The sequence below is a fragment of the Diaporthe batatas genome, assembly GCF_019321695.1.
Source record: "Diaporthe batatas strain CRI 302-4 chromosome Unknown Contig00026, whole genome shotgun sequence".
NCBI classification, from domain to species: Eukaryota; Fungi; Ascomycota; class Sordariomycetes; order Diaporthales; family Diaporthaceae; genus Diaporthe; species Diaporthe batatas.
This window is the reverse complement of record NW_025408573.1, coordinates 354,773-381,618: the sequence shown is the minus strand read 5'-3', so window position 1 is coordinate 381,618 and position 26,846 is coordinate 354,773. Positions and strand designations below refer to the sequence as shown.

The window sequence follows — 26,846 nt, the reverse complement described above, 5'->3', positions numbered from 1 at the left end:
GACTTTAAAAAATAAGATTAAATAATTATAGGTTTAACTTTTATATATATTATTTATTTTTTATTAAGGATAGTAGTCTCCTTTTAAGTTAAGTAGTTATTATAATATAGTAAGAATATTATATAACTTTATATTAAGGGTTAAAAGTTAGTTAGTTATTAAGAAAATTAGTTAATAGAGTACTTATATAAATAGTTTTAGTTAGATTATTTAGGAAATAAAAATATTATCCTCTTTATATATATATATATACACTATACTTAATTATAATAAAAGGTAATTTAATATTTATAAAACAATATTATTAAAATATAGAAATATCTTTATTATAATATTTTTAGAATAAATATATTAATATTTTAAAATTTATAACTAATCTTTTTTAATATTTATATATTTAATTAATAAATAACTTTAAATAAAAGATTAAATATATAAAATATTATATATAATATTATTTATAATAATTTAATAATACTTAATAATTTAAAGGAACTTTAAATTTATATATATAATAGTTATATAAAGTAAACTTTATAAACTATTATTAAATAATTAAAAAAGTTATAAAATTATTTAATAATAAACTTTTAAATTTATTATATAAATTAAATTAAATACTTAAATTAATAAAAGAATATAAAAATAATTAAAAGTTTAATTAAAAGTAAATTACTTTTATTTAAGTAAATATTTATATATAAATAGAATTAAAATAAATTTTAAAATATAATAAAGTTTAATTATATATATATATAAAATATATAATTATAAAATATATTTTAAAATATATATATAATAATATTTATTATAAAGTTATTTTAAATTATTATAACTTTTATTATTTAATATAATTTTAAAATTATATAATTTAATATAATAAGTATATTTTTAATATTTAATTTAATAAAGTTTTATTTATTATAAATTTTAAATAATTTTAAATAATTAAAGAAATATATAAAGCTTTATAATATAATATATAAATTAAAAATATATTACTCTTATAATATAAAAAGTTTATATTAATATTTTAAAAACTTAATTTATAAGTTAATATAAAAAAATACTTTTAAAAATAAATAAAAATTATTATTATAATATTCTTTATTAATAACTATTTAATCTTTTATTATTAAAATAATAAGTTAAAAGTTTATAAAATAATAAATAAATTAAAAAAGTATATAAAATTAAAAATAAAAAGTTATTAAATAATACTTAAAGGTTTAAATTATAAGAAACTAAGTAATTAATAGATTTTATTTAATATATAATATATATATTAAAAGATTATTAAATACTTTAATATTAATTTATTAAATAATTTAAATATTTTAATATTTAAATATATACTTTAAAATATAAAAATAAATTATAAAAAATAAATTAAAGCTTTTAAAAATATATAGACTTAATTCTATATATAGTAATAATAATTTAAGTAAATATAATATTTATAGTTATTTAATTTTATTTTATTTACTAAATTTAAAATTAAAGTATTTAAAGATAATAAAATAATATATTACTTACTTATTTATTATATACTTTCTAATAATATAGTATAAAAGTAAAGTTTTAAAATATTAATTATTTATATAAATACTTTTTTATAAATAATAAAAAATTTAATATTTATTTTAAAGGTATATTATAATACTTTATAGTAAATTAATTTATTAAAAGCTATTTAATAAAATATAATTATAATATTTATAATAAAAGTAAAGCTTTTAATATTATATATATTAAAAAAAACTTATAACTTTTAAATAATTATTTTAAGATTTAATAATTAATATAAAAATATATAAAAACTTTATAATAATAATAATTAAATAATTTAATTAATTATTATAAAATAAAAAGTTATTATAAAGCTTTATTATATTAATATTTATAATATATAGTTAAAATAGAAATATATTAAAATTATTTTAAATAAAATATTTATTAATTAAGTTTATATTAATAAATAAATTAATAAAAGTTTTTAATAATATAATTTAAATATTTTAAATATATATTAAATTTATATAATATAAATAAGTTATTTTAAAAGTATAAAATAATTAAAATCTTTATTTATATAAAATAAAACTTTTAAACTATATAAAAATAAATATACTATATAACTTTAAGTTATTTAAATATTAAATTAATAAAAATATAAGTATTTTTAAATACTTTAATATATTTAATATATGAGTAGTATTATTATTATTATTCTCCTTCTCTTTCTCCTTTACTCTCCTTCTCTTTACTAAATTTAATAAAGTTATAATAAAAAAGCTTAAATAATAATATTAACTTAATAAGGTATAAATATAAGATTTTAATAGTATAAAGTTTATTATATAAATTAATATAATAAGTATATTAATAATAATAAAATAAACTTATTAATTTATTAACTTTAATTTTAAACTATTTAATTAGTTTAATAATAATAATAATAATATAAATAAAACTTTTAATAACTATATTTATAAATATATTTAAAATAATAACTTAAATAGTTAATACTTACTTATTTATAATATATATTAATATTATAATTAATAAATATAAAATATATATAATTTAAATAAAAGATAATATAATAAATATTAATAATAAATTTAGTTTTTCCTTATTCTCCTCTTTAATAATAAAGGGAGTATAGAGTATATAATAATAAAAAGTATAGTATTAAGGTATATTTATTTCTCCTATTTTAAAGAGCTATATAAATAATATAAACCTTAAAGGATTTTTAATAAGTTTATATTATATAAAATATTAATATAAGATATTTATATTATATATTTAATATTTAAAAATAAATATAAAATTACTTTATTAATAATTTAAATAGCTTTATAAATACTTTATTTAATAGTTTTAAGTAGGATAATATTATATATATATAGGTATATATAAATATAAAATAATAAGAAAAGTATAAAAAAGAGGTTTATTTACTTTTATATAAAATTAATAAGTATAATATATTAAGAAATTAAAAGTTTTATATATTTAAAGTATTTAAAAGTATATAATAAATACTAATTATTCTATTTATTACTTTTTAAAATTTAATTAAGTTTAATTAAAGTATAAAGTTAGTTTATTTTTTATAATACTATAATAGAAAAGTATATAATATTTTATTTAAATAATTAATTAGTTATTTAAAGGGTATATTAAGCTATAAGTAATTAATTAAGTCTACCTATTATAATACTCTATTATTTATAAAAATAGGCTTCTTATACTTACTATTTATAGTTAAATAACTAGTTAATTTATTCTATTTAATATACCCTGCTCGGAATTGTAACAGATCCCCCTTGGTCTGACTGGGATTTCCGGGTGCCGCTGGCCACGAGATTAACACTCGATACCATCTTCACCATAAACGTGTGGGCACAGTCAACGTTGCTCGCACATAACTAAGCGCTCTCTCAATCTTGAGCTCTGCTTCCAGCGCCGTAGACCCTCTTCGAGATCGCAGATCTTGTGGACGTCCTTTCCGGCAGCGACCTCGGGATCGACCACGCCGTGCCGCAGCTGAATGTGAGGGGCGGAGGCACCCATATGTGAGAAGCCTTTTCTTTTGAGGCTTGAAGATACCATAGGGTAGCGGAGGCAAGGTGGAATTGCCCCATGTTAGTGTTTGATTTTCAATACTGTTTCAAGGCAACAAACATCCACTGTTTGTGTTTATGATAGGCGTGCACGTATGTATCTACTTATCTTCCACCACTCCAATCGTAGATAAAATTGTCACTGTGTTTGCCATTCACACTGAACTTTGGAAACCCCAAGCTAGGGGGTGGTTTTGTTCCTAATCAGTATACATATGAAAAGTATGAAGCTTTTTCATACCGTGGTAAACGCTAAAAAAAACAACCACACACAATTCCAATAACAGTACAAAGAGAATACAATACGCGTGTAGGTACGTGGCGTCAGCCTCATGCCGCGCAGACAAGGCTACCGGTAGTAGACATCAACAAGCTTCGTTCTACAGTCCCGCAGTCCTGCAGACAGCCCCTTGCTCTCAAGCCCACGTGTGTGATCATCATCAACAACATCATCACCAGATGGGCTCCTTGCCCCCCTTGGTCATGGCCCTCGTCTTTGGCGGGTACTGCGCGACCACGTAGAAGCACCCGGCGCAGTAGATGGTGAAGACGACGCCGACGGCATAAAACACGGGGGTGTCAAACAGCTCCGGGAGGGCATTGACAAAGAGGCCGAAGGGCGAGAAGGTCCAGAAGGTCCCGAAGATGCAGACGAGGGAGTAGCCCAGCGAGAGGCCCTGCCTCGACCCGGCGCGCAGGTTGTGGTGCAGCGGGCCGGTCGCGATGAGGACGTTGGTCAGGAGGCACCAGTGCAGGACGCCGCCGGTGGGGAACAGCAGGATCACGACGTGTATGAGGGCGTACATGGCCGCGAGGTGCGCCGCCGCGTACGCCGCCGCCGCCGGGAGGCTCGGGTTCCTGCCGAGGACCGGGGCGAAGTTGAGCTCGCGGTCGGTGGTGATGCTCTTGTACATGGTCCAGGCCTCCAGGAACGTCCACACGAGGAGCGCCGTCGACATGCCGCTCAGGAACCAGTGGTTGCCGTACGAGGGCGCCGCCTTTGCCAGGATGTACGACCATGACGAGTCGTGGGCCAGGTAGAATGAGTGCATCCAGTAGGGCATTGGGTTCCTTCCTTCGCGGTGGGTGAGCCGGACGACATAGGCGTACTGGATGTAGCCGACGATGTTGCTGACGCATGCGCCCACTAGGAGGGGCGTGTTGTCGAAGGTGAAGACCTCGGTCAGCCGCTGGAAGTAGTCGATCTCGGACATGACGGGCGCGGGTGTGTGTGAACAGCAACTTTAGGAGTGAAAATGATTAATAGTGGATGCTCTGGTAGGGGGGAGAGAGAGAGGTGGGGGGGGGGGGTCTGAAATCGTCCGCCATTATAAAGGAAAATGTGAGGTTCAGCAAGGGCGATATTTGGGATTTCACTGGTAATGACTCGAGTGCTTCGGCGCCGACTGGCCATCCGGGGCGAAGGTCCCGGACCCTCCGGGGCACACGGAGCACACGGAGCACAACAACTCCCCGGGTCCATTAACTTCCCACACTGCAACTGTACATTAATAATTCGGGAGCACTTTAACCCCATGAGCCGTGGTTTGTCAGGGAGAGCACGGGGCAGTCGGCGGTGCGGCGGTGCGGCTGGCCCTGAAGAACGGCCCCGACCGCACCTGCACCGGTCCAACGCCACAGCGGGCCTGGGTGCCGTGCCGTGCGGTGCCGTATTACATACTTAAGTACTTAAGTATGTGAAATACGATGCGGCTATGTTGTACCATGTCTGAAGCTGAGCAACTGGACAGACGTTATACAATAAACTACAGGTAGCTCCAAGTCGGGGTACCACCAAAACACTTGACTTTAGTATCTCAATCATCAACTATACAATATATGCTTAATTCTCATCAAGTCTCCATCCTCAGCTGTATTCTCTTTCCACTGTTATTGGCACTGTATTGCTTCAAACGCTGGGTCTTGAGCGTTTACCACTGTATGAAGGCGCCACGTACATTTTACATGTATGGGGATTAAAAATGAAACCACCACCCTCTCCATCCTCAGAATAAGTGTAGACTCGAACAATATTAAACACTTTATGAGGATTTGTGGTTATGGTGGTGAAACAGATGGGAAAGTTGAGTGGTTCTGCTTCCCGTCAAGTCTACCTGCTGGAGTGAGTGGCTAAGTTTCTCTTCCTCCCCCCCCCCTGAGGATCAGATCACTCGAGTCGCCATTTCGACGGCACTTTCCACTCTGCCAAGACCACATTGGAGCCCCTTTTCTCCAACTCAAAGGCCTCTACGAGGTACCTAATGAAATGCATGCCAATAAAAATATTAGGGATAGGGTAAGATGGTCGATAAGATAGGCTGCAACCAGTCCTCGTGGTGGTCTTGGCAAAGTGTAGATAAAGTGTCGTCGAGATGGCGACTCGAGTGATCCTCAGGGGGGGAAGGGAAGAGGTCTGTGGGACCAGGGAAAGATGGGCAGACGCGAACAAACGGACGCGTCTGGGGTGAGGTGAGTGGGTGCGTGCCGGGGGGGGGGGCAAGCTTGCATGCATGCTTCGCGTGGGACAGACGATTGATCGGGCGATAAGCGGGTTGGTTGGTGGGACTGCGACTCGGCTGGGTACCTAGGTATTGCGTGCATGCTCACCTGCATCATCATATCCAGGTACACTACCGTAATAAATAGCAACGAGCAGAAGAGGACAGCGGGGTCTGCAGATAGCATCAGACCGAGACTGAAACCAAGGTCTCTCGATCTCGTCATGTTCCCTCCTCGAATTATAGTGCAGCTCCCCGTGAGAAATGTTTTAAGGTCCCGTCCCTCCTCAACGGCTAACAAGCCACCCCGCCCAGCTAGTACTAGCCCAGCCAGTACTAGCCCAGCCAGCCCCTGCCGCCCGGGCGCATCCGAGAAAGTCAATTAAGACGCGGTGACGCTGCCCGACCCGAGTCAAAAACGCGGCAACGCGTCTCGAGACATGTGGGGGCACGGACGGCCGCGTTGAAATCTGGGGGCAGACTGGCAGAGGAGGAACATTCAAGGGGAGATGGTGCAAACGTTCTTCTGGCACGACGCTGCAACGTCTCGTCTCTCACACGTGTATCATTAAACTCTCGAGTCTCGAGAGGGGGGGGACATTAACGGGACAGGACAGCCAGCCACCCTCGTCATGTCAGGTGTTTCTCTCTTCTCTTTTCCCTTCTTTCCTGTCATCTGTCATCTATCATTTTCCTGATATCGTCGTTTGTGGGACGGACCAACCAACACATGCTTGTAAATACGTGATACCTGTGGTTCTGTGATATACACACGCACCTACATATGCATGATCCTCAACAGGGGGTGTGAGGAACCACGAACCCACGAGACAAGAAAGGAAACATGGCATTCTCAGACGCAGGCATGGCAAACCTGATGATCCAGAGCCAGGAATCCCACCTCCTGTCCCCCGACATCTCCCCCGCCGGGTCGGACAGCGGCCACGTCGAGGACCTTAGGGGCCTTTCTTTCCCATCGCTTGCGGGCAAGGCCCAGGTCGAGAAACACCACCACCAAACCTCGAAGGAAGAAGCAACGACAAAAGCTGCAGCCACACCTTCACTTGGCCAGAAACCACAACACCACACCTCGCTTAACCCCAGCACCTGCAGAAGCAAGAACAGCACATCCGCAACCACCACAAACGCAAGCAAAAGCAAAGCCAAGAGCAAAAGCAAACCCGACCCGTCACAAACCACGCGGCAGCCAGCCCCGGGCCAGGGCAACCGCCTGTCAAAAAGCAACAACACCACCATCGCCAACGCCAAGATGACCAGCAGCAAGGCCGAGGCCAAGAAAACCCGCCGCAGCCCGACGCCCATAAACGTGCAGATCATACGCGCTACTACTTCTCCCCCATCTTCATCCTCATCCTCATCCTCATCATCAACCTCATCCCAACAACAACAACACCAGCATGGCCCCCCCGCATTCACAATGACCCTCCTCCCGATGACCAAGATCCGCGAGCTGTGCCTGCACGCCTCGGCCCACGCGCGGCGGCACCTCGGCCTCGTGCTGGACGGGTCGCGCCTCGAGGCCCGCGACCGCGACGGGCACGTGTTCGGCGGCCACGAGGCCATCGCCGAGGAGGTCCTGCGCGGGGAGACCATCTTCCTCGTCGAGGGGGGCCTGGACGCGCGGGGGAGGGCCGAGGCCGAGGCCGAGGCTGCTGCTGCTGCGGCTAGGAGCAGGGCCAGGAGGAGCGCGAGCAGGTCGAGGGAGAGGGGGCGGCTGCTCTGCCTGAAGAGTCTGGAGCTCGAGGGGGAGGGGGAGGGGGAGGTCGGGGCCAGGGGCGCGCCGTACCGCACGCCTTCTGTCTCGTCTGGGGCGTCGTCGTCGTCGTCGTCGTCGCAGCAGGGCGCGGCGTCAGGGTCAAAGGCGGGCGGCAGCAAGAGGCCTGCCGGGCCTAGGGTGACGCCTTCGCAGAGGGCGCTGGCCATTGCGCAGATGGCGGCGGCGCAGGAGCCCGTCGTCCCCAGGAGGCGACCTGCAGCAGCAGCCAACAGGAGCCTGCCCTCGCCGGCGCTGGAGAAGGTGGGGGGGAATTCTTCTTCTTCTGACAGTGAGCAGCAAGAAGAAGAGGGGCCTGGCGACGACACGCTGGTGGGCGACGACGCGGATGGCCTAGAGGGGAGGACGCTGGTTGCCGCACCAGCCGAAGCGCGCATCGCAACCCCGCCACCTTCGTCGCCCAAAAAACAACACGACGACCACCACCAAGAAGTCCCACCCAACCTCCAGGATTCCCAGCTTGTCATCCCAGACTCGCAGGACCCTTTCTCGGAGGACCTCTTCTCCCAGCAATCAGCCGCGTCGCAACCACACCCCGCCGCCCCTCAGACCTCCTCCTCCAACCACCCCGAACCGCCTGACGACGCGTCCAGGGCTCACTCGCAGCAACACCCACGCGTCAGGGCTACTCCCACCGCCACTTCCACTGCTATTACTGCCACCACCACGCCTGCCACCGCGCGCAGCCTTCCCACGTCCAAACCAGACCCGTACGACATCAACAACGTCCTCTCAGACGACGACGGCGACGGCGACGGGCTCTCTGATGAAAGCAACACCACCAACAAACACACCCTCAGGATGGCGCGATCAGTCCGAAAGCTAGGCAGCGCGACCGCCACCCGCAAGGCCGTCGCGCCGCCCCCATCGCCACGCCGCCGCGCCCAATCAAACCCACCACCACCATCACCCTCGCGCGCCGACAGGGCAGGAGCCGCGACGTCGACACCGACCAACAAGGCAACACCCGTCAAGGCCGGCCCGTCATCGCCAGCCGCGCCGCTGCCCTCCTCGCCCACCACCCGCGCCGCCGCGAAGCGCCGCGACAGGACGCCCCAGCTGCCCGGGCCCGGCCAGCCCGTGATCCGCGTTCCGTCCGACTCGGAGGACGCCGACGACTTCATCACGGACCAGGACCTCATGGAAGGTGCGTTCCGCGACATGTCCGCGTGCAACAGGTCGCCCTCCTCGCTGCCGTGGTCCCAGCCCCCTCTCCGCGCTGCGGCTGGGTCCCCCGGGAAGAGCCCCGTGAGGAAGCCAGCACCGCCGCCGTCGCCTGGCAGGCGGCGGGGCCCTATCAAACCCTCATCCGTTATCACAAGCCCCTCGAAGAGAGAGGAGGCCACCATCGTCCACGACTCGGAAAGCGAATACGAGCAGGAGAACCCTCTCGTCAAGACGGAGGGGCGGGCCGGGGGTCCCGTGGCGGGCGGTCATCTCAGAGGGAGCCTGGCCAAGATGATGCCGCCGCCACCGCTGCCGCGCAAGCAATCCAGCCAGAGGAGCCCTGTCAAATCCGCGCCAATCATCACAAGTCCCTCGAAGAGGGAGGAGGCCACCGTCATTCACGATGCGTCCAGTGCAGAGAGCGAAGATGAGCGGGACGCCCGGCCTGTGAAGAAGGAGGAGGCTGGTGAAGGGCTGTCGCCGTTCCTCGGGAGAGGGCTGGCTGACATCCCAGCCATCGACGAGAAGCCCCCACGGGGGGAGAGCAACCAGCACGAGGTGATTGAGCTGTCATCGGGCAGCGAATCGGACTATGACCTCCTGGAGGACATGCTGGAAGAGGAGCAGGAGGTGGGCCCCGAACCCGAGCTACCAGCCATCGACGCCGATGAGCTGCATGTGCAGGGGGCACAGGCCCCGTCTCTCCGACAATACTCAGCCCGAGTCGACCGGCCACTTCTGCCTGAAAGCAGCCCCAGGACAGACCCAGTCAAGATCGAGCCAGACTGCGAAGAAGCACCGCCCTCGGCCCAGACGAGCAAGCGCAGGCGCGACGCCAGCCGAGAGCCCGACCCCAGGGAGGAAGATCACCGCGAGACGAAAAGGGCCAAGAGGCAGGCCAAGAAGGCGAGACAGAAGGAGAACCGCGCGCACAGGGAGTCTGTGCTCCTCCAGCAGCAGGAGGAGGACGAGCTCGCCGCGCTCGAGGAGGTGCGCAAGGAGGTCGCGCTCGAGAGGGCCCACCGCCGCGCGCTGGAGCTCGAGCTGATCGTGTCCTCGCCCGCCAGGCGCGAGCCGGGCCTCGACCCCGGGGAGGAGGAGGCTGACGCTGACGACGACGACGACGACGATAGCGGCGTCGGGTCGAGCCCGCCCACCGACGACTCGGGCGCAGATGACGCCGGCCCCGGGGTGCCGCTGGACATGGACGATAAGAACGACTCGCTGTCCGGCAAGGAGGCCGAGGCCAGCCCGGACCAGCAGCCGGGCGGACAGCCAACCTCGACGCCGGCCATCATCGAGGCGCAGCTGCAGCAGTGCGTCGTCGAGGAGCGGTTCCGCCGCATGCTGTTTGACGACTGGGCGTTCCTCGAGAGCACGCTCGGGAAGGGGCCGGCTGGTGATGGACACGGACACGGCCACGGCCACCACTCGGCGGCGCTCGAGGCGCACCAGCGCGTCCACTTTGACATGATGGACCGCGCGGCACGGCATGCCCCCGTCCAGGTGTTCGCCATGCAAGAAGAAGAGCCGAGCAATGACCACAACGACCCGCAGAACGAAGGCCCCGAGCCTTGTGCTCCCGTCGACGTTGCTGTTGGCGGTGGTGGTGGCGATGATGACGAGCCCGCTCGGGAGAGGTCGCAGCGCTCAGAAGCCCCGTCGCCTAAGGAGCGGAGGGCGGAGGAGCAGCGGCGGCAAGAGCTGGAGCAGGTGCCAGAGCAAGAGGAAGAAGAGAAGCCAGAGGAGAGGCTCGAGCGGAAGAAGAAGAAGAAGCAGACTAACAACAGGCTGAAGCAGCAGAGGGCCAGGAAGGAGAAGCACGCGAGGCTGGCTAATAAGAGCCGGAGCCGGTATCACCACGACTTCCGCCCCTCACATGCCGGCTTGCTGAAGGAGAAGAAGAAGGAGAGGCAGAGGCAGAGGCAGAGGCTGGAGCAGCAGCAGCAGCAGGCATCGGATGGTTCTTGATGAGCAAGACCCGACAAGTCAACAACACGAGGGGGGCTGATTGATGCATTTATGATTGTGGGAGCTTTGTACAGAACTTATGTAACACTATTCATTCACGACAGGGGACAGGGGGGCGGTTCTGCGGTCTGCGCTTCGATATGGCGTTGGGTGCGCCTGTACATTAGTCCGTCCATAATTTGCAGCATGGAAAATTGAAGCGCAATTGTTGGCAATTAATAATCTGCATTTGACGAGGGGGTGGGTGTATGAACATGGAAGCTGTCCTGCATGTACTATGGTGATCCGAGGGGGGGGGGGGGGGTGGAGTTGGACCGCCAGAGAGCGCTGACATAATACGCAGCGGAGCTCTTATCTTATCGCAGCTCCCTGCCCCCCGTCCCCAGTCCATCGAATTCAGGACGTCACCAGCAGCCGACCTTCTCTCCCCTCCTCTTCCGCCCACAAAACCGTCCCTTCGCAACCCACCACCACCACCAGATGCGCCGCGGCACCAGCGACCGACAAGATGGCGCCCCAAGCTGACAAGGGCGAGGAAGACCCCTGGAACGAGAACACCAAGGAGAAGTTCAACAGGTGGGTTGGGCAGCCGCCACCCCACCCCGCCCCGCCCCCTGCCCGCCCTGCGCTGGGCGCATCCATCCCCTCGGGCTAACGCGGCGCGTGCTGTCCCGTCGTCTAGCAAGAGCAAGAGCAAGTGGCTCGACCCGTGCCAGGAGGCGGCCTCCAAGAGCATCAAGTGCCTCAACCGCAACGGCGGCGACAGGGCCATGTGCCAGGACTACTTCGAGTGCGTGTGCCCCGTTTCCCCCACGACGTTACGATGCCCGAGCTGGTTCTGGCTGGCGGTTGGGAGGGGGATCGTTGGGTAGAGCGGGAACACTCATGGCTGACTGGAGTCTTTTGTGCAGGGCTTACAGGGAGTGTAAGAAGAACTGGGTATGAAACATGAACCACGAACATGAACGACATCGCTGGGCCGGGCTGGGCTGGGCTTTTGCTGACGGCGGGACAGATCAACAAGCGGAAGGCTGAGGGTGGCGGGCTTTTTGGTTAGGTAGGGCATGAGCGACTGCGATGAGGAGGACGAGATGTCGAGGGACACGACGATGTTTCCCCTGGTAGGCCGAGACGAACAGGCGACGGACGGGCGGGATGCGATCGACGCGGCGATGACCGACCATCACGGCCGCCCGGACCGGCAACCAACCATACCGCAGCACGAGCACATGCGCACACGCCCACTGGCCGCCTGTCTATCGGTATTGCGAGGAGGGGCGGCGATATCTCATTGAGATCTGGTTGGGGTCACCAGGGTCGTTTGGCTGGAAGGGTGTCGGCTGGACTGGCAGGCGAGGTCGAAAGTGCCAGGTCCTCCTCTGTATCGCGTGTCACACCTGGCCGCAGCGGTTCCCGCCATGCGGTGCATCCTGGCGTGCATGCGTGCGACGATCAGTGACCTGGGTTGGCGTGCCCTGCATGCTTGGTTTTGGGGCTAGCCGCAGTCCCTCGATTAGCTTTGCCGGGATGCGACCATGCCTCGTCAGCTGAGAAATCACTGTAATAAAATTGTATCATTTATAAGGAAAGTAAAAGCTTGCGGCCCAAGGGCGCAGATCCATGCAGCGTTGCTCAGGCTTGGCCGCCTTGGTTTTGCGTTTCGTAGCTTGGAAATGGGCCATGGCCAAAGATGAAGAAGGGTCATATTTCAAGGTTATGGGAAAGTTAGTCCTTGATCGGCCCATGGGTGCTAAGATGGGTCACAAACATGGGCAGAAATGAGAAGGAATGGTCTCAAAAATCGACGACACTGGATCTGAAGAGATACCTTTGTTCGTACTCCAGGTCAGCTCTAAACATTCGAGGTGCCTTGTAAGGCTTACAGACACCGTCTTTGTAGGTCATTTAGGCCTGCCGCACGGACCAGGTGGGCACAAAACAGAGGCTGCGACTCCAACAGTGAGTCCTGCATTCACTCGTTGGAGCCACCGTGCGAAATTCTCGCCATACATTTCGACCGGGTTTACAGGGGAGGATGAAGTGGTTTATTTCAAGAAACACACCTTTCATACATACCAGGTCCGAGTAATATCACCAGATCGCATGGTCGAGTCTGTCTGTCTCTGCAGCCATATTTCCCCGAGCGGCACATTCCTCCTTGCTCGGCAGCATTACGTACGGAGCACATACGACAACTGCCGCCAGACAGATTCGATTCGACCGGCTGATCGCATGATAACCGCCATACTGCTTGCCTAGGCCACAAACGCCCACGCCCACCATGTACGGCAGCAGGTACTACCGGCCCGCGCTCAAGAACAGCGTCGACGTGCAGCTGCAGACGGCCTTTAACGAGGGCCTCTGGTCCAACGTCGCGCGCCTCGCCGCCCAGCGCTTCAAGGCCAAGAAGGACCCTTACTATGAGGTTGGCCTGCCTGCCTGATATCCCGTCTTGGAACAACATCTTGACTGACAAACAAACAACACAGGCAGTCAGGGTCTGCGCAGAGTCCCAGATGGACACGGTGACAGAAAAGTCGGCCGTCGTGTTCGCCGTCGACGCCCTGGCCAGGGACAAGGCCGCCGTGCCCGACCTCGACTCCATCGAGCTGTACGAGTGGGCGCTGAGGGAGGCCGCGCCGCCCCTCGACTACGCGCAGACCGTCGGCGTCCTGCGGGCGCGGTGGGCAAAGGCGAACCCGGCCAGCCCCGGCGTGGTCGAGTGCCTCAAGGCCTGCGTGCTCGCCTGGGACCTCGTGAATGCCCAGCAGGTGTGTCTGTGTTGGCGGCTTGTCATTCATTCCCCTTGCTGACACAATTATACAATACAGATCGCGGCCACGCTGGACAAGGGCCAGCCGGGGACCAACAATGGCAAGAACACGTTCTGGAACATCACCCTGACCCACCTGCTTTCTGTGAGTTTGTCTATCCGTTCTACATCTCATGGCCCCCGTCACACTGACAGGCGCAGACCAGCCCGCAGTGCCCGGAGAACATGAGGGTCATGTTCGGCAAGCTGTCGCGCATGCAGCTCGAGAAGGCCGCCGCCATAGCCTCCGACCCAAAGGCCACGGGCCGCGGCCTGCGCGAGGAGGAGGAGATCAACCTCTACTACCACGTGGCCGGCAAGGACGCCTACCTCAAGTCGCTCTCCTCGGCTTCTGACAGGAGCAGCCCGATAGGCGTGCTCGAGCAGTTCGGCCTGGGCCGGAAGCACCTCCTCCAGCAGGGCCTCGAGACCCTGCGGGAGGCCGGCGACTGGGAGACCATCTACAACACGTGCCGCCAGGCGCTGAGCAAGGAGGACGCGGACGGCAGGCCGTCGTTCCTCGCCCTTGACATGAGGACGTGGAAGCTGTTTGTCAGGTCTGCGGGCATGCAGGGGGACGTCGAGGCGTAAGCAAGAGCTGCTGCCCCTTTCCTATTCCTTTCCCTTGGTCGTTCATCGCCCTTGTCCCTGTTCTGACGACATGTCCAGCGCCTTCGCCGAGGTCCAGGAGGTGCTGCAGAGGTTCGTCGCCGTCCAGCAGGGCGTGGCGCCAATGTACAAGAAGAACATCGGCCTCGCGCTCCTCGAGCTCGCCTTCAGCGCGCCCGCCGCCCTCGTGCCCCAGGGCCTCGACCCGGGCAGGCCGTCGTACCGCGTCGTCCAGCTGTACCTGTTCGTCGAGCAGCACCTGCTGCAGCGCGCCACGTTCGACGACGTCAAGGAGTACGTGTCGCGGCTGACGTTCGAGGAGGCCAGACACTTTGTCGACAACCTGGGCAAGACCGTGGCCGGAAAGGTAAGTCGCTTGCTGCTGTTCTCTCTTCCCCTGGCCCAAGGCACGTAGGGTTCAACCCAGCCAGCTGACCGACGGGGTCGATCCTCTCCCCCCCCCGCAACAGACACCAGACGCCCAGAGACAGCTCGTCGTCCGCGTCCTCGAGATCAAGTTCAGGTACTTCCTGACAACATGCCCCCTGACACAGGAGCCCACCGCCACCACAACCGAGGCCGGCGACGCACAGCTCAGGTGCAGGTTCTGCTCCACAACAACCACGGCCGGGAACTGCACAGCCTGCCTAGAGGCCGTCGCAACAGACGCCCTCACGGCCTACAAGAACCTCGACAAGACCCCCGAGGCGACAACGAGGGCCCTCGACAAGGACCCGCACGTCGACCTGGCCCTGGCCGCGTCCTCGGCCCTGCTCAAGCTGAGCGGCCTCGGGGCGCCCAGCCGGCTGTCGTCCCCGCTGGGCAGCGCCGCCCGCCCCGCCCGCCTCCTCCAGGCGGCCATGCTCCTCGCGGCGCAGCTGTCCCGCACGCCCGACGAGATGCCCCTGCGCCTCCTGCTGGTGCGCGTGTACCTCCTCCTGGGGTGCGGCTCGCTGGCGCACGCGGCGTGGGTGCCCACCGACGTCAAGCGGACCATCCAGGACGCGCTGAGCCCGCTCTTCTTCGACCGGCTGTCCGGGGTGGCGCCGGGCCTGTTCCACCCCCCCGCGGGCAGGCAGAACAGCAGCGGCAGCAGCAGCCTCACCGAGCCGCTGTCGTCGTATTACTCGGGCTGCCTGAGGGACAGGTCGCCCGTCAAGATCTGGGACGCCTTCGCGGCGGGGAGCTACTGCTCCGTCCTCGACATGGCGGCGTACTCGGACCGGCTGCGGCGCAGCTGCACGCTGGCCATGGCTGTTGTCGAGGAGAGGCGGGCGGCGCGGGCGCTCGGGGGTAAGATGGAGGGTGGCGGGATTGAGCAGTCGCCTCTGCTGGGTGAGTTTGCACTCCTGTCATGAGGCATTCTTTTGCAATGAATAAACAACGCTGACCTGCAGCAGCACACATCACGGACGACACGACCTTCGTCAACGCCGTCGACTACGGGTCCTTCCCGAACCTGGAGAGCCCCCACGCCGCGCCGCTGCACGAGATCGTGAGGCTCGGCCCGGCACTCTCGGTGAGCCCTCTCCCCTTGACTCCCTTCCACGTCCTCCCCCCAACTCCCTTCTTGCCCACCCAACAACTCACCGTGAACGAAAACATCACACTAACGCCAACCGCCAGGACGAACGAACCCGCCTGGCCCTCCTGACAGAGCACTTCCTAGACACAATAACCCACAAGCCCCCAAAGGACTACAAGCCAGCGAAAGCAGCAGAGGCGGCAGCCCGCGACAAGGCCCACCAGGTAGAGACCCACGCCCGCCTCTCCGAGTCCCTCTCCACCCTCCTCCACCGCACCACAGCCACCACCCAGCCCCAACTCCTCACCCCAGACGAACAAAAATACTACACCCTGATAGCAGCCCTATCAACCCTCACCCGCACGGCCCTCGAGACGCCCAAGAGCGCATCAGCGCCCGCACCAGCCACATTCACAGCAGCAGCCGCGACGGCCCACGCGGCCCTCGACGCCCTGCACGCCAGCGTCCTCGGCGGCGGCGGCGTGCCCCCGGGGATGGCGCGCCTCCCCGGCGGCGAGGGCGCCGTGCTGCACCACCTGACCAGCCCGCTGTCCCTCTCGGCCCTCCGCGACGCGGCCCTCGCGGCGCGGTGGGCGGCCGCGGCGCTGCTCGCCAGCCACGCGGACGAGAGCGCGCGGGACAGGTCCGGGCGCGGCGGGCTGCACAGGGAGGTCCTCGCCGCCGTGCGGGGGCTCGAGGGGCGCGCGGGGGAGGTCCTGGGCGGGCTGAGGGGGAGGGTCGGGGAGCTGAGGGGGGTGCTTGGGCTCGGGGGGTGGCTTGACCGGGTGGAGGGGTGGGCGTTTGGGGACGGTGGTGATGGGGATGATGATGGGGTGGCGGGGCTTGTGAGGGAGGTCGTTGGCGAGGCTGAGGTTGAGGAGTGGGGCGGGCGGGTTGTCGAGAGCTGGAGGGATGGGGTCAAGGGGTTTGCGCTGGGGGGGATGGAGTGAGGTGAGTTTTTTTCTGGCGGATGTGGTTATGTTTTGAGCAAGAGGAAGAAGGTACTTTTACATAGAACGAGGAGTTATCGGAGATAGAAAAAGTCGGGTATTTGAATTTTTTGCGGTTGGTGTATTTGGGTATATCCATCCATCCTCCCCTCTGCCGGGCTGGGTGATATTGTCGCCTTCACATGAACAAGAGAGGAATGAAAGCCCAGCCCCGTCTGCCGGTGTGCCTTGTGCCCGTTATCAACTAACTTGCTGAGTCCAAATTCCAGTTGTAATAAACAAACTCCTTGCAATGCAGTCGTCGTGATTCGTGTCGTTGCGGTATGTCCCAACGCGCCCCCAACGTATAGATACACTATCCATTCCACCCTCTCCATCCTTGTCTTATCCCAAAGTGAGCCAAGGCAACCCCCAACCCGTTTTTTGGCCCCGGGGATCTCCCCTTTACCCCACCCATCTCCCCGAGAGCACACACGTCCAAAGCAAATCACACCCTCGCGCTGCTCGCCCTCCTCTTGGGCCCGGGCCCGCCCCTCCTGGCCGCGAGGCCGGCCTGCCGCTCCTCGCGCAGCGTGACCCAGACCCAGAACCAGCTGACGACCTCGACGAAGGCGAAGGCGAAGAAGACCCTGTTCTTGAGCCCGTCGCCGCCCCAGGTGCTGGCGGCGTAGCCCGGCGGGGGGTGGGTCATGCGGGCGCGGGCGGTGGACGAGTCGCCGAAGATGGGGCTCGAGGGCGAGAAGAGGAAGGAGTAGGTGATGAGGATGAAGGAGAGGAGGAGGCGGACGGGGGCTGGATTGGTTTGTTTGTCAGCCAGTCAGTCAGTCAGTCAGTCAGCTGCTCTGTTCTGCCCTGGGGACAATGCAAGGCAGGGCAGGGCAGGGCAGGGCAGGGCAGGGCAGGGCAGGGCAGGGCAGGGCGACATACCCTGAGTCCCCCAGTGCTCAAACAGGGCGACCTCCTCGGGCAGGCTCAGCGAGACCAGGTCGGTCAGGCCCATGGTGGCCAGGACGACGGCGAGGAAGGCGAGGGCGGGCGAGTGGGCCTCGAAGGAGCGGTCGTAGGGCATGCCCATGGCCTCGCCCAGGACGTAGACGAGGGCCTGGTCGGCGATGGTCATGGGGTTGGTGAGGAAGAAGAAGCCCAGGGTGACGTGGAAGAGCGAGAGGGAGGTGATGATTGTCTTTGCGGATATGAGGGCCATCTTGGTGGTGGTGGTGGTGGTGGGTTGGTCTGTATTGCTTCGTGGTCGTGTTTGTTGGTGCTGCCAGGTCAGTCAGGTCGAGGGAGGGCAACGTGGTGATAACGTAGTGAAGCACCGCCGTATGGCAGTCAAGCTTTGGGGGGGGGGGGGGGAGACGACGGACGAGGCGTGATGGGGTGGACCGACTTCTCGGACAGCGAGAGAGGGAGGGCCGTAGGAGGGTGTGAGTGGCATGCGACCTCGTGCTTGGCTGCAGTAGTGTCGACTTCAACAGCGTTGGGAGCTTGAGCTTGCCTGGCCAGTGCTGCCAGCTTGCTGCCCAGTGTTCACATGCCGCCTTGTGTCCCGTGCTTCCCTGCTGCTGCACGTAACAGCAAGCAGCCCTGCCCGGCTGATTGGGCGCCCCCACCGGGCCAGGGTCCAGTCTGGCAGTTCTGGCCGCGGCTGCCCTGAAAAGGGACCGGCGGGAGGGGCCCCACCTGGCAGGGGTAGCTTTTTGGCAGGTCGGTAGTGTAGTCCTCCGTACCGCGGTACCTCTTGCAAGTACCCTCCGTTTCTTGGGGTAGCTCCCGTCCAGATTTGGGACATTTTAACCTAGACTATATACACCAAATACGAATGACGATATTGCAGACCAGATATCCTGATATCCTGCACACTTCCACTTCAACAGCCAACCCATCATGTCAGCAACAACACCCTCCGCCCCCTTCGACCCTCCCCTCGACAAACCCCGCCACCTCCGCTACTGGCAGCGCTGCGCCCGCACCCTCCTCCCGCACCACTACACCCCAAACGACAGCCAGCGCCTGACCCTGGGCTTCTTCATCATCGCCGCCCTCGACCTGCTGTCCGTCGACAATGACCCGGAAACCAAGCCCTTACTGACCCCCGCCGACCGCCGCTCCCTCCGCGCCTGGGTCCTCGCCTGCCAGCACCCCCACGGCGGCTTCTGCGGCAGCCCGACCCACGTCTTCCCGCGCGCCGACGACGACGACGACGACGACGACACGCACTCCGGGGGAAGCGGCAACGCAAACATCGCGGCGACCTACTTCGCGCTGCTGCTCCTGCCCATGCTGACGGAGCCGGGCCACGCGGAGGGCGGCGCGTACGCCGGCGTCGACCGCGCCAGGACGCTGCGGTGGCTGCGGCGGCTGCAGCGGGTCGACGGCGACGGGAGCTTTGGGGAGGTTGTCTACGAGGTGCCCTCTTTTGGTGGTGGTGGTGACAACGACGGGGAGGAGGACGATGATCATCACACAGGAGAGAAGAACAGGAGGACGAGGAGGTATATCGTCGGCGGGGGCAAGGACATGCGGTACTGCTACCTCGCCGCGACGATCCGCTGGGTCCTGCGTGGCGACGTGGCCGAGGGCGACGGCGGCGGCGACGGCGCGTACGTCGAGGACATTGACGTCGCCGCGCTGGTGCGCCACATCCGCCGCAGCCAGTCGTACGACGGCGGCTTCTCCGAGAGCCTGGGCCACGAGAGCCACGCCGGCTACGCCTACTGCGCCGTCGCCGCCCTGGCGCTGCTGGACCGGCCTGTCGACGCCGCGGGGCGACAAGATCAACAACAACAACAACAACAACAACAACAACAGACACCACCGCCGTCTCCGCACTACACACAGAGCAGGATCCTCCAGGAGGGGATAGGCGACATCCCGCGCTTCATCTCCTTCCTCGTCTCGAGACAGTTCGCATACCTCGAGGCCCAAGGGGGAGACAAGAACGGTGGCGACGAGGACGACAGCAACGACGACGAGGACCCGGAGACGGCAAACTTCAGGATGGCGGGCCTCTCGCTCTCGGACGGCGCAACGACGACGACAACAACAACAACAAGCCACGTCGGCTTCAACGGCCGCTGCAACAAGACCGCAGACACGTGCTACACGTGGTGGGTGCTGGGGTCCCTGTCCATCCTGGGCGTCCTGGACGGCGACCACCACCAACAACAACACACACCACCACCACCAGCAGTCGTCGACCCCCACGCCCTGGCAGCAGCCCGCGCCTTCCTCCTCGACAAGACGCAGCACGCCATCGGCGGCTTCGGCAAGCGCGCCGCCGACCCGCCCGACATCTACCACTCCAGCCTGGGCCTGTTCGCCCTCGCCACCATGGGGGACCCCTCCCTCAAGCAGGTCGACGCGGGCCTGGCCGTCAGTGTCGACACGGTGCGCAAGATCGAGGCTGGGAGGAGGGGTCTGTTGAGGCGGGCACGGGGCCACGGGGGCAAGGCTGCGGCTGCGGCTGGGGGGGTCGGGTTTGGCGACGCGCTGGTGGATATGGCTGTTTCTATGGGGGGTGGGGAGAGGCCCGCGTGGCTGGTGGGTGGTGTGGTGTGAGTGAGTGAGGGGGGGGGGGGGAAGGGGATGGTCCGGGGCCCGTCGCGTCGTGATGCGATGCGATGCAATGCCGCATCAATTCCTCAAGCTCAAACACACACACACGCACGCACGCAAACACCATTTAACAATGTATTTACGAGGCCCGCCTCATGTCGTGCCAGGCAGCCAGGCAGCCAGGCAGCACACTTAATAATACCCCCAACAAGACAACCAGTCCGAGCACAAGCTTCACCCAGGAAGGGCCGGCTCCATCCAGCAGGGCCCAGCCGGCGACGTGATCACCAACCAAGCAAATACCCCCAGAGGGGGACAAGTCAACAAGTCACACATGGCACCCATAGCATAGGGAGGGACACACACACACACACACACACACAGCCCATCTCCTCAGAGACAGACAGACACAAACCAACCTCCCCGCACAAACAGCATCTATCCAAACCGGGCCAGGCCACGACCGGTGAGACGTTCAAAGCAAGGGGGGGGGAGACACAATAAGAGAATCCCAAGAAAGGGCCAAGTAATTGTTTATTCAGAGGTATCACTGAGGAGGTGGTAATGAAAAAAATTTGCCCGGGGTGGTGGAAGAAGATCCCACCAGGAGGGCGGGTGGGTTTGGTTTAAGGCTAAAGTACACGAGATAGAAAAGATAGAAAAAATACAGAGGTAGAATCAAGAAATGGGGTGATACATAGAGACAAACGGACGGACAGGCGGCGTTTTGGTACAGTAGTAGGTAGTGGTGGTTCCTTTCAAGACAGGGAGGGAAGTCGGGATATCAGCGGGTAGATGGGTGGGTGGCTGGGTGGGTTGGTGCCTCAGATGGTCAAGTAACGCCTCCTCCAAGGTTATCCACCCGCTGCTGTGAGGTGATCGGACTGTGGAGGAAAGGTGTGCATGCGGACAGATGGAATGAGGTACGTAAGTAGGCGAGTAGATGGGTGAATGGGTATGCGACCAAGTCCAAAGTCCAGCATAGAACAAGCAGCAGGTGATATCTATCCGTCGCAAGGCGTCCCGTTCCGGAATGGGGTTCGTTTGTTCGTCGATAGATAGATGGACGGAAGAATTGGAATTTAGGTCGAGTAAGCTTTCTTAAGACATCGGTAGGGAAGAAGAAGAAGAAAAAGCAGAAGCTCCAAGACAGATAGAGATGATAGAATTGGACATGGAAAGGAAGAGAAAATGTGGTATCTTGCGGCCCACCAAAAAAGCCGTTGGTATGTGGTAGGATCCCCCCATAGCGCCGGTGTAAAAATGTCTGAAGCTTGTTGTGGTAATTAAAGTAATGTGTTGCTGCTGCTGTCCATATTGCGGTGGTCATGATGCTGGTGGTGATGATGGTTGTCGTGAGTAATCGCAGGCCAAGACGTTGGCTGCTGCTGTGGTGGTGGGTGGGTGAGGTGACGGCGTCGTTCGTGAATGCGTTCCGTCTTGCCGCATACTCGAACACCAGGCTTCAAGTAACAGCCGCCTAGCTCACAGTCGTGCACAAAGCCCCCTGTCATGCATGACCTCAGCTCACAGTAGTCGTCGTGCCAGCACCAGCAGCAGCAGTGAGCGCGGCGCCGCCGTGGCCGCCCACAGCAGCCACCTCCTCGTCATGCTCCTTGGCAGCGCCGTTCTGGGCCTTTCCCTCCAGCTCGCCCGGCTCGAAGATGCGCTCCTCGACCTCCTCCCCGGGCCCCCGCACCACGGGCGTGAAGCTCTCGACCTCCTCGACCTCGTCCTCGTCCTCCTCCGCCAGGCTCCGGAACTTAACCGTGTCGCGGTCGTCCTCGTCCTCGTCCTCCTCGAGCATCTCGTCCGCCATCTCGAGCACCTCCTCGTCCTCGTCCTCCTCCTGCACGGCGGCGATCTCGCCGCTGCGCCGGCCCCCGCCCATGCGGTCGCTGCTCGCGCTGCGGCTGTGCGACGGCGTGCTGCCGTGGTTGCTCCCGCTGGCGCTCCGGTTGCTGCTGCCGCCCCCGCCGAACGCCAGGGATGGGCCCTTGAACACGTTGCGCTTGCGCTTGGCGAAGAAGGGCATGCTGCGCTCGCCGAAGGAACCGAACGGGTTGGGCGAGCCCGGCGCCGGTGGGATCATGGGGCTCGCTGCTAACCTGCCACCGCTGCGGCTGCCGCCGCCGCTGGCTGGGGCTGCCTCGTTGTACAGGGCAAGGGGTGGCCCTGCGCCTCGGACGAGTCGGATATTGCTGGGGAAGTGGGTCGTGCTGGTGGGCGTGGCGGGGAGGACCTTTACGGAGTGGTGAGGACTGCGGCCTGTCTGCATGGGGGTCTTGGACATGTTGGTGGAAACAGAGTTGGTAGACGACGTGGATGAAGCCTTGGAGTGGGAATGGTGGTGCTGGGCGTGGTGCATGGACCGCACAGAGGACACGGATGAGGATGTGGACTTGCGACCACGGAGGCCTGCCGAGGAGCGGCGGACGGCAGATCGTGGTGTGATGGGGGACGGCGAGAGAGACTGTCTCTTGTACGAGTGCCCGGTCGGCACGCGACGATGGACAGACGGGCCGCCGGATGTGGAGAAGCCGCCCGGGGTAGATGGGCTGCTGAGTGCGCTGGCCGTCGGCTGCCCCGATGACCCCACAGGTTTCCTTGCGAACCCGTTCACGACAAGATTCTGGGGCAGCTGGGACACGGCCGCCTGTGGTGTGTGTGTCGGGAGGTTCTTTCCGGTGTGGGGCCTGGGGCTGTTCTCCTTGGACAACCTGCCCTCCTTCCCGGCTCGGCTCTTAGCACGCAGGTCAGGGGTCGAATGGCTCTGGCTCCTGTTGTTGTTCTTGTGCCGCCGTGTGCTCTCGACGAGCCAGTTGGTGAGGTTCTTCCAGTGGGCCATGATCCCCTGGGATGGCCGTTTGCGCACCTTCTGCTGTGGGGTCGTGTCGGAATCCAACCCCCTGCTGCTGCCGCCCCTGCCCACCAGGGCTTCGCTCGTCGTGACGAGGTGCAGCGTCGACCCTCTGGACCGCGCACTGCGGAGCACGCCGGGCACGCCCTCCTTAGGCGGCGGTATGGGCCTCCGGTTGCGTGACGTGCTGACGGAGCGGATCGAATCCTTGTCTATCGGGGGCGGCGGGTTGTCGGTATCTGGGCTGAGCGTGAGGTTTGACTTGCCCGCCTCAGGGAGCCCTGGGAGGTCCGTGATCTGGAACTCCGGGTAGTACCCGCTTCTCCTCTCGGAGCGGCCCCGTGGCCTGGGCGCAGGTGGGTCGCCGAGCTTAACGAATGATCCCTCCTCGCCGACGGGTGCTAGTCGTTCGAGGCGGCTGGAGGCCTGGGAGAAGCGGCGTGAGCCCCTGCGGTCCGTCTCCTTCTCCTTGCGCTTCCTCTCTCTCCTCTTCTGCTTCCGCTCCTCCTTCTCCAGCAGGAGCGTCCACCAGCCGGCGAGGGTATCACATTTCTGGGCCAGGACGGATTCTATCACATGGTCAATGTTCACGCCAGCGCTCTTCATGCGGTGCAGACAGTCTCGTTCCAACGCCGAGCTGAATGGTTCCAGCCGCTCCTTGGTGAGGATGGCGCGCTGCTCCGGGGCGTGCTCGGAAAGGAATGGGTGGTTGAGGATGTCGGACAGGGCGGGCCGGGGGAAGGGACGTTTTGATAGCAGCTGTTTCAGGAGGGACAGGGCGTCTGGCGGTATATGGTCGGGATAGCTGGGCTCCTCGCCGAGGATCTTGCGCCGCGTGGTGTCGTCGTCGTCGTCGTCAAAGGGCAGCTCGCCGCACAAGAGGGCGTATAGTATGATACCCAGGCTCCAGACATCAACCTTTTCGCCGGCGTACTTCTCCCCCTTGAGCATCTCGGGGGCGGAGTAGCATATCGTGCCGCAGAAGGTCTGCAGGTAGTTTGTCTTGCCCTCGTACTCGCGCGCAAAACCAAAGTCGAGCAGCTTGACGTTCTCGTTCTTGTCGAGCAGGATGTTCTCGAGCTTGAGGTCGCGGTGGACGCAGTTCTGCTGGTGGACGTAGGCGACGGCGCCGACGAGCTGGGTGAAGCTCTTCTGGACCTTGTCGACGGGCAGCTTGCCGTGTCGGAGGAGGTAGTCGTAGAGTTCCTCGCCTGGGCCGGGGTGTCAGCTGTCAGCGCATGAGCATGATGGAATGGATCATGGTGCCTCTTACCTGAGCAATATTCCATGACCATCCATACCAGGTTCTCGGTCACCACCACCTCGTACAGCCTCGCGATGTGCGGGTGGACGAACTGGCGGTGGTGGTGGATCTCCCTGGCGAGGTTGGAGTCATCCTTCTTTGCGGACTTGAGCACGACCTAGACGGGCAGAGGTGGGAGTCAGCCAAGGTGTGCCCTCCACCGGTACTTGCATCTTCCATGACATGCCTTTGATCCATTTGTGAGCTTGTGCGAGGCCAGGTAGACCTTGCCGAAGGAGCCCTTGCCGATGAGGCGGCCGAGCTGGTAGTTGCCGACGGTCTTGAGGTCCCTGTTCGAGAACTCATCGAGCAGCTCCTGGTAGGAGCGGTTGAGCTTTGCCTTCTTCTCGTCGGCTACTCTGCGTGCCGGCTGCATCTCCCACCGCTAGAGACCCCGACCCGAACGCGAATCCGCCGGGAGTCGTTGGCCGCCAGAGTGCTCAAGTGTTGGGTGTTAGGCGCGGGCGCAATTGGCCGGTCGGGAGTCGTCGGTGGCAGGCGTATGGGATGGGAGGAGGGTGGGAGCAAAAGTCGAGGAGAGGCTGGGCGAGGGCATCTGATCGTGGAGCCGCAAGGCGGATTTCGGTGGTCGATGGTGGGCGATGGTCGATGGTCGATGGTCGATGGTCAGGGGCTCGTTTGCCGGGTGGTTCGAGCTAAGATATGATGCAACAGGGGGGGCAATCAATCAATCGTTGGTGGTTGCCGTTGGGTACCGCTGCAGATGAGACAGAAAGGTGAGGCTCAGAAGACTCGACGGCGAGGACGACTCGAGCCGAGGAGGGGCATTTCTGGAGCAGGATGGAGAAGATGGGACGGCACGACGGACGACGGACGTAGCAGTGTGAGTGAGTGACAGGCGACAGGCGACAGGCGACAGGCGACAGGCGACAGGCGACAGGCGACAGGCAGCCAGGCCTGGCAGGTAGTCCAAGTGCAGGTGCAAGTGGGCCAAGAATGAAGCTGTGGCGCAAAGCAGGCAGGGTTCACGTCACGGCCTGTGGGAGGTCTGCGGGCAGACGGTGGATGGGGGATTGGGGGTTGGGGAGACCAGTAGACCAGGTCCCTAGTACGGATACCACGGTGCCTACCTAGGTGGGCAAGTGGGCTCTGTAGGTACACTACTACACCACAGATAGACTGGTTCAGTGGTACGGTTATAAGCGGGAGGAGGGCAGGGATCAGCAGACGACCCAGACTTTCTCTGGCCTCTGACCTCTGGCCTCTGTACCTGCACCTGCTGCAATTGAGTTGCTCGAGTGTCTCAGAAGACTGGATGGCTTTGCTGGATGCCATGCAGGGAGGCTTTTTTTGGGTTCAGGCTCGGCGATATGACGGGAGACATCTGCTGTCTGCTGCTGCTGCTGCATGCACCGACGCGACCGACAGGGCAGATCATTCAGGGGCTCCACCTCATAATGATGATCGATCCTGCTGCTCCCGTCCCACAGGTCACTAATTAAGGTCACTTTTAAGGTCACTCCCCAAAGGTCCATTTCTGAGGGCATCTATTCTCATCAGCCACACCACCAGCACATCCCATGTTACACACCAAGTATACATCGCATACATATACACACATATACACACAATATATACACCACGTCGACCACGGTGCTGTCCCTGCAGCCAGCTGCCTTGATATGTGACGGAAATGAGCCCAGACTGACGTCAGTCTTGCTGCATATTGCAACTACCAATACAATAGTGTAATCACCGAATAGCTGCATGCAATTAATTAGTTGCATGTACTACTACCGTGAATATATACACATGTACTGTACTAGGCCACATGCGGGACATACACAAGCCACAGCAACAACCCGCATCTTTCCAGAAGCAACCAGCGAATAATTCGAGTGGATGGCTGCATGACTGGCATGGGATGCCTGGAAACGGCCGCAATTACCCGCCAAATCGCCAGGGCCACCCCCAGCCGCAGCGGGCCAAGATCCTCGCTTCTCGATACGGTGCGCGATCGACAATAGGGTCAGGACTCTGTGCCTCAGGGCTCGTCGGGCAGCCTTACCATCGCCCTGATGAGGGTTTTGGGTCCAGGTCATGTCGACCTGGCAGCCTGGTCGATACTCAGCCAGCCTCGGCTAGTAGCAGCCAGATTCACATCATCTTCAAATGCCCCGTGCCTGGGGCCCTTGTTCCGGGGAA

At 55.0% G+C, this 26,846-nt stretch overlaps 7 protein-coding genes across 7 annotated transcripts; 4 read left to right on the top strand and 3 right to left on the bottom strand.

Annotated features, from left to right (window-relative positions):
* Window positions 1-3,820: 3,820 nt before the first annotated feature.
* On the bottom strand, window positions 3,821-4,846 carry KVR01_013367 (uncharacterized protein; the record flags this gene model as incomplete). Its single annotated transcript, XM_044794956.1, has 1 exon — window positions 3,821-4,846. One exon carries the CDS (start codon window positions 4,844-4,846, stop codon window positions 4,085-4,087), a length of 762 nt encoding a protein of 253 aa, XP_044637629.1. The 3' UTR covers window positions 3,821-4,084.
* Window positions 4,847-6,995: 2,149 nt separating this feature from the next.
* Window positions 6,996-11,276, top strand: KVR01_013376 (uncharacterized protein; the record flags this gene model as incomplete). The annotated part of the gene is made up of 1 exon (XM_044791639.1): window positions 6,996-11,276. One exon carries the CDS (start codon window positions 6,996-6,998, stop codon window positions 11,061-11,063), a length of 4,068 nt encoding a protein of 1,355 aa, XP_044637638.1. The 3' UTR covers window positions 11,064-11,276.
* A 103-nt stretch (window positions 11,277-11,379) lies between these two features.
* Window positions 11,380-12,864, top strand: KVR01_013381 (uncharacterized protein). The gene is made up of 4 exons (XM_044791268.1): window positions 11,380-11,639; window positions 11,746-11,853; window positions 11,975-12,002; window positions 12,079-12,864. The coding sequence occupies exons 1-4, from the start codon at window positions 11,572-11,574 to the stop codon at window positions 12,118-12,120; spliced, it is 246 nt and encodes an 81-aa protein (XP_044637643.1). The 5' UTR covers window positions 11,380-11,571; the 3' UTR covers window positions 12,121-12,864.
* A 177-nt stretch (window positions 12,865-13,041) lies between these two features.
* KVR01_013426 (uncharacterized protein) lies at window positions 13,042-16,959 on the top strand (the record flags this gene model as incomplete). The annotated part of the gene is made up of 8 exons (XM_044793997.1): window positions 13,042-13,488; window positions 13,553-13,834; window positions 13,895-13,981; window positions 14,038-14,462; window positions 14,545-14,851; window positions 14,955-15,819; window positions 15,885-16,003; window positions 16,111-16,959. The coding sequence occupies exons 1-8, from the start codon at window positions 13,345-13,347 to the stop codon at window positions 16,957-16,959; spliced, it is 3,078 nt and encodes a 1,025-aa protein (XP_044637688.1). The 5' UTR covers window positions 13,042-13,344.
* Window positions 16,960-16,962: 3 nt separating this feature from the next.
* On the bottom strand, window positions 16,963-18,458 carry KVR01_013373 (uncharacterized protein). Its single transcript, XM_044784148.1, has 3 exons — window positions 18,350-18,458; window positions 17,887-18,223; window positions 16,963-17,751 (listed from the first exon to the last, which is right to left on the bottom strand). The coding sequence occupies exons 1-3, from the start codon at window positions 18,395-18,397 to the stop codon at window positions 17,447-17,449; spliced, it is 690 nt and encodes a 229-aa protein (XP_044637635.1). The 5' UTR covers window positions 18,398-18,458; the 3' UTR covers window positions 16,963-17,446.
* Window positions 18,459-18,701: 243 nt separating this feature from the next.
* On the top strand, window positions 18,702-20,520 carry KVR01_013352 (uncharacterized protein; the record flags this gene model as incomplete). Its single annotated transcript, XM_044789112.1, has 1 exon — window positions 18,702-20,520. The coding sequence occupies exon 1, from the start codon at window positions 18,847-18,849 to the stop codon at window positions 20,518-20,520; it is 1,674 nt and encodes a 557-aa protein (XP_044637614.1). The 5' UTR covers window positions 18,702-18,846.
* A 34-nt stretch (window positions 20,521-20,554) lies between these two features.
* KVR01_013344 (non-specific serine/threonine protein kinase) lies at window positions 20,555-25,590 on the bottom strand. Its single transcript, XM_044785883.1, has 3 exons — window positions 24,868-25,590; window positions 24,651-24,798; window positions 20,555-24,588 (listed from the first exon to the last, which is right to left on the bottom strand). Exons 1-3 carry the CDS (start codon window positions 25,054-25,056, stop codon window positions 22,040-22,042), a joined length of 2,886 nt encoding a protein of 961 aa, XP_044637606.1. The 5' UTR covers window positions 25,057-25,590; the 3' UTR covers window positions 20,555-22,039.
* Between the last annotated feature and the right edge of the window lie 1,256 nt (window positions 25,591-26,846).